The 8,739-nt window shown below is 40.9% G+C and overlaps 1 protein-coding gene across 1 annotated transcript; it reads left to right on the top strand.

The window, feature by feature from the left end:
• Nucleotides 1–99: 99 nt before the first annotated feature.
• Nucleotides 100–7,707, top strand: MAST4 (microtubule associated serine/threonine kinase family member 4; the record flags this gene model as incomplete). The annotated part of the gene is made up of 4 exons (XM_010079550.1): nt 100–222; nt 1,958–2,094; nt 2,800–2,981; nt 3,827–7,707. Coding segments are annotated over 4 exons (4,323 nt in total), but the record flags the coding sequence as incomplete, so codon positions are not given.
• Between the last annotated feature and the right edge of the window lie 1,032 nt (nt 7,708–8,739).

Genomic DNA, 8,739 nt, shown 5'->3' with positions numbered 1-8,739 from the left:
CTTTTCCAACCTTAATGAATCTATGATTTTATGATTTGAAAGTATGAAGGTTAAACAGGAGTAAATTTTGTGTATATTCTCTTTGTCTCTGATTTTCAGAATGTGGAAGAGGGAGGTGCAGCATACCAGGCGGGTTTAAAAGCTGGAGACCTGATTACTAATATCAACGGAGAGCCAGTGCATGGTCTTGTTCATACAGAAGTCATTGAGTTGTTGTTAAAGGTAACTCTTGGACAACTGGGATACAAAAGCACTGCTGTTTTCACCAAGGATTTAGAGGGGGCTATGTTTGTTTCCTTCAGAGATTAGTTACCAGATTTTGTGGTTGTTCAAGGACAAATTCTAAGCTTCTATTGGCACAGATCTGGAGAAAGGTCAATGGCTTCATATATCTTGCTACGAGTTTAGTTTTTCTGCAATAAACTGGCACTGCTGCTGAGATAGCTGAAGTACAGTCAAGGCACAGACACAAAGAGATGTCTCTGTCTCTCAAAAAATTTGACTTTTTCAAGCACTTTCTTGAATTCCCACATCTTCATCAGGTAACTAAGGCTTTTGATGAAGATGCTACTTCTCATTTTCTCCTTTTAAAGTGAAATCAGTGAGGAAAAATGGAAACAAATAATATCAAATATTTTCTTGCCTACTGTACAGGAGCTTGCCTCTAGCCAGGCATGTCCCACAAAGCTTTTTTGCTTAATGAAGTTCTGATCCTGCAGTTGGGCTTCTACAAATGATCTACCACATTTTTCTCTTGTGGAGTTTTCTGAGGTCTGTCCTACTAGAAAATTATAGATATGCTTTTCCTTAAAAACGAACAAAAACCCCAACTTTTTTTAATAAGCAGTAGTGTCTTATGATGAGCTACAGTGAAAAGCTATTGCAGTTTTTACATAAACTTTTAAGCACAGACTAATGTAGGTCAGAATTATTTCAGACAGCTATATATCTACTTCCTACATTATTAACCATTTATGGTGTTACATGCAGAGCATGGCTTGTCCAAGGAAGTAGTCAGTGAAGATTGTAAAGCAGTGAAGTAATAGGGAGATACAAGGAGCTGAGGAAAGATGCAAAATACACTTTTCCTTAAGTCTTTATTTTCCTTCTCCAAAGTCAGGAGGAACTGCCAAGTTTTCTGATTTTACAAGAAATGTATAAAAGAAAATTCTGTAATTTTAGGCAGTTGGGTGTGCAGTTGTTCTGTGTCCGATACAGAAAAAGAGAAACAGGACAACCTCTGCACACTCCTTACAAGAGTAAACTCAAAACAAGATGTTGTTATTTATCCAAATGCATTGTATCACAAATTAATTTGGGCTATTGGAACTCCTTTGAAAAGAAATTCACTGTAGTGGTACACAGTGCTGGGCAAGACGTATGGATTTTTAAAACGTAACATAAATATATCCAGTTGGCTTTATTTGTGGAGTCATCCGTTCATGCAAATGGTCCTAAAAAGCTTAACTTATTTATTATCTCTTTTGAAGAAGATAAATGGATTGTTTTGTACTAATAGTGATGATTATATTTTCTCCTCCATTTCATCACTGTAACAGTTGGTATCCTGAGACATGAAAGTCCAGTGAATGGACAAGTGCACAGTGACAGCTGTTCTTTGTGGGAAAATAGGATGTTTATCTAGAAGCTTTCATATTGAAAATTGCAGTCTTGGTCAATCCTTGATCTCCTCCTGACTAGGTACAAGTATTGGAATTTCTCCTTGTCCTGAAGCTGGTATGGAGGAATTGTAGGAAATTTGTCAGAGTTTGAGAATTTTCCAGTCATTTGACATTATTTAGCCTGGTGACATTTGCGTAAGGCTCCCTATACTGCCAGCCTTTACTCTGGTGCTGGAGTTCTGTGTCACTGCATTCAAGGTAGTGGTGTAGCTTCAATTTAAGGCAAAGTCATCTTGTATTACTCACACCTAAAGGTTCCTCCTCCATTTTGGCAGAGTGGTAATAAAGTCTCGGTAACTACAACCCCTTTTGAAAACACTTCCATCAAGACAGGACCTGCCAGGCAAAACAGCTACAGGAGCCGAATGGTCAGGCGCAGTAAGAAAACCAAGAAGAAAGAGAGTTTAGAAAGGTGAGTGATCCCCTTGTTTCATGGCAAACGTGTTTCCTTGTGTGTTTGTATGCATAACGATTAATTTAAAATATGAAGATAATACAGTTCTCTCTCGTCTTTTACTTCTCTTCACTTTCTTCTGTGAGATCCTGTGGTTGTTACATGTCCTTCCAATCCTCTTTTGCCTAAACTAAATGTGTTAAAATAACCCTTAAAACTTTTGCATTGCACACACATAGATGGGGAAGAAAGTGAATAAATGAGGTTGCATCTTAATTTGGTTTAAGTATATATTTTTGTACTTGTTTAATTAAACTTTCTAGTGATAAGTTTCTGGGTATTTTTAATTTGATTGTAAGTTTATGTGTATTTTGTAAACACATTGCTGGTACTTTATAGAATTTCTTCAGTTTTGGTGGGCTCTTAAGAAAATGAAGATTTATACTTATAAGGAGATAACTGTTCTTCTGAAATACAGTGAGCAAATTGTAGTACAAACAGATTTAGTTTCAACATCTATCCCACCTATTGGCAAATCAGGATATTTTTTAAACTTCATGGTCTGCAGAGTGGTTTACTTTCATGTAAACATAGATTTAATATTTGCTTTTCTGAGGGTAATGGGACAGGGAAGCAATTTCAGCTTTCAAAAGTTTTGTCTGTGGTAATGGTATCTTCTGTGCATCTTAACTTCTGATTAATGCTGTGCTCTTCTCACTCTAGGAGAAGATCTCTCTTTAAAAAGTTGGCCAAGCAAACCTCTCCCCTTCTTCACACCAGCAGAAGTTTCTCCTGCCTGAACCGATCACTTTCATCAGGGGAGAGCTTGCCTGGGTCTCCAACTCACAGCTTATCTCCTAGATCACCTACCCCAAGCTACCGCTCTACTCCTGATTTTCCATCTGGTGAGTGTGAAGGAGTGTAGGGCAGAGGAAAAGCTCTTGAACTGTGTTCTGCTTCCTGTGAGCTGCCACGGATCTGTGACACTCTGCTAAGAGTAGTCAGGTCTGACAAGCATAATCATTGAACAGCTGGTTTCTGTTTGGAAAAGGGAAAAAGATTCCTGATGAAAAATCAAAGGTATTTTCATGATAGAGAATCACCTAAAAGTGAACTGTCTGCTAGGTTTGTCCAAGAGTTTAAATCCAAGCCCAGTGCCTCTAAGTTGAGTAAAAAACAATCCAGATTTGGAGTAAAAGGTAGAATCCTGCCTAGGAAGGGCTGGTTGATAAAAAAATGAAACTGAATAAATAGTTGCTACATAATGGAACTACTGTGGGCTCTCGTATATGTACGTTTGTTGCTGAAAAAAAAAAACCAAAACGGATGGGTACTGAAATATGCATCTTTCTGACTCCTTTTTCCTTTCTGCCCCTTTTCCCTGTTTTACTTCTGTCATGATTCTAGTGTGTACTAGAAGTGACTGCTGTTGTACAATCCCTTGACAAAGGTAAATTATTTGGAAAGCCTTGATCGTTGCTTTGAAGTGGTAGAAAGCATTAGTTATTCTATTTAAATAGAAGGAAGATGAGTTAAAAGGGATGAAGGAACAGAGAGGGAGAAATAGCAACGTAATTGGAATGATGAGTTTTACAGTCCAGTCATTCAAAACCTTCCAAATTTTGGAACATGTGGCAGCAGATGGCACATAGGCCTTTTGGACTGGTGAAAGTTCTGTGTCTCACTGAGCATTTAAACAAAATTAAAAATTTTGCTAATCTTACATTTGTTTGGTTTGTTTGTTTTGTAGGTACTAATTCTTCCCAGAGTAGCTCCCCTAGTTCAAGTGCTCCCAATTCTCCAGCTGGTTCAGGACACATAAGACCCAGCACTCTTCATGGCTTAGGTCCAAAGCTTGGTGGTCAAAGATACAGATCAGGAAGACGCAAATCAGCTGGCAGCATTCCTCTCTCTCCTCTTGCACGAACACCTTCTCCGACACCCCAGCCGACATCCCCTCAGCGATCTCCATCACCCTTGCTAGGACATTCAATTGGAAATACAAAAATAGCTCAATCTTTTCCTAGCAAAATGCACTCCCCTCCAACTATTGTAAGGCATATTGTCAGGCCAAAGAGTGCAGAGCCACCAAGATCTCCACTGTTAAAGAGAGTCCAGTCTGAAGAGAAACTTGCACCCTCTTATGGCAGTGATAAGAAACACTTATGTTCACGAAAGCACAGTCTGGAAGTGACCCAGGAAGAAGTGAATAGAGAATTGTCCCAAAGGGAAGTAACTCTTCAGAGCTTGGAGGAGAATGTTTGTGACGTGCCATCACTCACACGAGTCAGGCCTGCAGAACAGGGCTGCTTGAAACGACCCATCTCCCGAAAACTAGGTAGGCAAGAATCCATTGATGAGCTAGACAGAGAGAAGCTGAAGGTCAAGATAGTTATGAAAAAGCAAGATTTTCCTGAAAAAGCAAATGCTGCTATACATGAACCTAGCAATGAACCAGAAAATCCCAATAACGCAAGACTGGAAGAAAGAGAGAAGAAGGCATTCCAGAAGGTATTAGAAAGATCAAATCAGTTTGAAACAAAAATTGTTGCTTTGGAGACCCAGTCAGCTGGTGGCATACTCAAAGACACCCTTCAAAAGAATGCAAACTTGAGATCAAATGATAGTGTTGCTTTAGATGCACAGATTCTGTGTCATGGGCCTCTGCCTGATGAACTTAGTCATATTTCTTATGACTTCGAAAGAATTTCCCCTCCGTGTACACTGCAAGATGTGCTACCTCAGTCCTCTGACAAGATGTTAAATGGAAAAGGAGAAAACACAGATAAAAATGTACCAACAAAAGAATTTGTCAGATTCGAAAGATTAGACGGTAAACTTGCAAATATTGATTATCTTAGAAAGAAAATGTCCATTGAAGAAAAAGATGACAATGTCTGTCCAATGCTAAAACCCAAACTGACATCAAATGTTCATGAATGCCTTCAACTTAACACAGGCAGACCCATAAACATACAGCAGGACTCCACTGCAGTTCCTGATGGTAGAGCATTTATCAGCAGTGCACATGCTGCTCAGATTAACTCAGTTTCTTTTGTTCCTCTCAAAAACTTGAATGGCCGAGCAGACATGAGTGTGGAAAAATCAGCCCTTATTTCCACTGAGGCTCCTGTCAGAAAAAGTCCATCAGAATATAAACTTGATGGGAGATCTGTGTCCTGTTTGAAGCCAATAGAAGGCACTCTAGACATTGCCTTACTTTCTGGGCCACAGGCTTCGAAGACTGAAATGCCTTTTTGCATGCTGCCAGGACAGACCACCAGCAGTGATGGGGGATATCCTAAACCCCCAGCACCACAAGGGAGTGGTGGGAAGGCAGAACTGGCTTGTCAGAAAGAGCAATTGTTAAGCTGTTCAAAATTGGGTAAAGTCAACGTATCAGAGCCTCAGGCTCTGCAAACAGGCAAGAGTTTTCCTAATCCACCAGTCATCCCTGTGGCTGCAGAAGGAGTGACAGAGAAAAAGGCTTCTAGTCCAGCTACTAAAGGCCATATTTCTGTTATCGAAGCTATTCAAAAGACAGATGCCTTCCCTTCGAAACAGAAGGACAATTTAATGGAGGCAAAGTCTTGTGTTATGCAAAGTCAGAGTGTTACAACTACCCAAACGTACTCCAAACTTTCGGCTGTCCAAAGCACTCCTGAAAAAGCTGTAGCAAAAGAGAAGCAAATACAAAAGGAGTTGCCTGACAAACAGCCAGTAGCCCAGAGAAGTTGCGAGCCTATCCCTGCAAAGGTGGAGGTGATCAGGGAGTCACCTTTGAGGGTATCTGTCTCGGATGTCCTGATAACGAGCTACTCCAAAAGCAATGAAAAAAATTGTGCAGATTTTGCCATTCCACCTCAGATGCAAGGAAGAACGGAGGCAGCTGGCCCCAAGGCACAACCTACAGATGGCAGAGAATTGCTGAAACTGTTAGGCAAAGATGACAGCAATGTTGCTAGTAGCTTTGTGGAAAAGGCTATAACCAAGCAGAAGGTTCTCAGTGAGTCTAAGAAAGTTATCACAGAGTCAAAGAGTGAAGCTCTTCCATCCAAATGGCCCATGCAACCCTCAATAGATTGTGATCCTAAAAATGACAAGTCTGCACTGGTTTCCTCTATGCAGAAGGACAATGCCAAAGATTTAGGAAAGAAAGATCAGAAACAGCTCACTGACATAAGGCTTCAAACTACTGACAGAGAGCAGTCCAGCCAAGTTCTTCAGCAACAACTTAATACTTCAGGCTCCCCTGCTGTGAAAGACACTGTAAGCAGAAACTGTGCTGTGGATGTTCACGTAGGTATTCAAGAACATGTGAAGCCTGCTGCCACCTATGTGGAAAGCAGCAGTAATAAACACAGGCTGGTCTCTGATATGTGTTCCTCTAAGTCTAAGTACTTGGATAAGCAGACATTGTCACAAAAACCATGTACTCCAACTGTAAAAGAAACAGAAACTGTTATTCAGGTGTCTACCAGCTCCTGGAAAGATGGGAAACATGCCAGTAAAAATGTGCTAGATCCCCTTTCTTCTGTTTCAGGCTCTTTGAGAAAAATTAGCAATGAACACATGCAGGCTGAAAAGCCTGTGACTTCAGAGCATGGCTCAGAAGCCACTCTCCAAATGAGCAGCACCACTCCTGACACCAAGCCCAAGTCCTCTGCTGTCAGCCCTCTACCAGTGGGCCCAGAGAATTCTAAGCAGATGCAGAGTCAAGAACCAGCAGACATCAGTGAATCTGTTTATCAAAAGCAACTTCACCTCAGTGAAAAACAAACCATGTCTCCAAAGTTTTCTACTGTGAAAGACTGTCTCTTGCTTAGCAAGCAGGCAGACAGAAGTCCTAGTAACCAGATGATCTCTGCAGACAAAAGACCCGAAGGAAAAGTACGCACTGACGCACTTTATATTCAACTTGACAGTGGGAAAGTAGAGCCTACCCTTTGCCTTGCAGCCTGCGATGCCAGAGGGAAGGGAGCAGAAAAAGCAAGCACAAGTAGCAAAAGCTCTCAAGATTCAAAAGGGAAAGGACAAGTTAATCAAAAACAGCCAGAGGATGCAAACAAGCAGACTTCAATAAAACATTTGTCAGCTGCCAGCGGGCAGAGTTCTTGTCATGTGGCTGCAACATCAGGAAAGCCGCTGACTTGTTCAGCCTATTTCTCTGAATGTAGACAAGAAGTATCTGTTTTATCTTCAGCAAAGAGTGATGCATCTTCAGCAAAGGTTAAAGCAGGCTCACCTGACCTTCCTGCAACCTGCAAGGAACTAAATAAGAAAAGCACCTCCTCTGCAGGGAGTGGTAAGGCAGAAATGACTAAAAGTGTTTCACTGATGGCCTTGCCCAGTGTTGCTGCTGTGGTAGAAGGTCACCAGCCTGCTTCAAACCTTGGGGGGAAACCTGGAAATCAAGAAAAGGCTTTTTTTGTTAACACTGTGGATGTAAAGGGAAAAGACGCTGTTCAGGCTCAGCAGCCTGCTTCAAGAAAACAGAATGTAGGTAAAGAATTATCCAGGTCAGCAACCACACCTGACCGCCATAACGCACTTTCTAATGACAAAGATTCAGCTCGGCCGCGGCGAGGAAAGGAAGCTTCGCGGAGCAGTCCTAACAAAAAGTCCTGTTGACTGTAAGACCTGGCAGGTGTGAATTCAAGACCAGCTGAAACAACGCCATTGTATTTGACTGCCTTTAAACCAGCACTGTGTTGTGTCTTTGTGCGGCAAAGCTTTCACGTCACTGAAGAGAGACGACAAGGGGATATGTAAAGAGGACTTTTTTTTCAAAATGCCTTCCTAATTGTAACCGGTAAAACTGTTACCATATAGTATTTGTACAAAAATACCTTTACAGCTGAGAGCTGTTGAAGAAAATATTTCCTCTGTAAATACTCAGCGATGTGTTTGGGGATTGAATGTAGCATATATACTTTGCTGCTGATTGCATTGTTTACTCTCTCCTTTTTTAAGATAGTTGCTTTGCCACTTATTTGCCATACTCGAATATGAAAACAAGTTATTAAAACTCAGACCTGGCATGGACATGCACAAGCATTGGTCTGATGGGAAAACAAAAAAAGGCCACATTTTTGCTTACTACAAATCCTAGCTAGAGGTTTAAAAAAAAAAATACGAGTACAGAATAAGTATGTTGGCTTGTTGTGAGTTTTTACATGTATTTTTAATAATCCAATTTTGATAGTACTGTACCTGGCTGATTGCTTCACCAGACCTAACACAAGACCTAACTGCATCTCCCTGCTGCACAAAGCCTGTCTCTTAGAGTAGGTGTCATTAAAGCTGTTGGAGGACCATTTAGTTACCGGGGTGTCCCAGCAAGAGTCACATTCTCTGGTGAAATGGTGGTTCTTGTCTTGTCTGTTGGGAACATGTTCTGTAACCTTCAACTCAGACAATGCTGAGACTCTGAAGCACACACCATGTGCTTAGTTTTTGCTGCAGTCCTCTTAAGTTCCTTGGGCTTTTTAAATTCAGGCCCTTACAGTGTGAGGCACAAGTATAAGCACATGACTTGCAGTACTAATATGTTCATCCCTGTTTTTTAATACATTTAGAGAATACATATTATCGTAGCGTATAGGTCTGCATAATTAGCTTCATACAGCTGTAGTTTTTTTCTGTTTTATGGCAAGGAAAGTA

Source organism: Pterocles gutturalis, unplaced genomic scaffold (assembly GCF_000699245.1).
Source record: "Pterocles gutturalis isolate BGI_N339 unplaced genomic scaffold, ASM69924v1 scaffold9846, whole genome shotgun sequence".
Classification (NCBI taxonomy): domain Eukaryota; kingdom Metazoa; phylum Chordata; class Aves; order Pterocliformes; family Pteroclidae; genus Pterocles; species Pterocles gutturalis.
The sequence above is the reverse complement of the archived record's forward strand: the minus strand, read 5'-3'. Positions and strand labels throughout refer to the sequence as shown.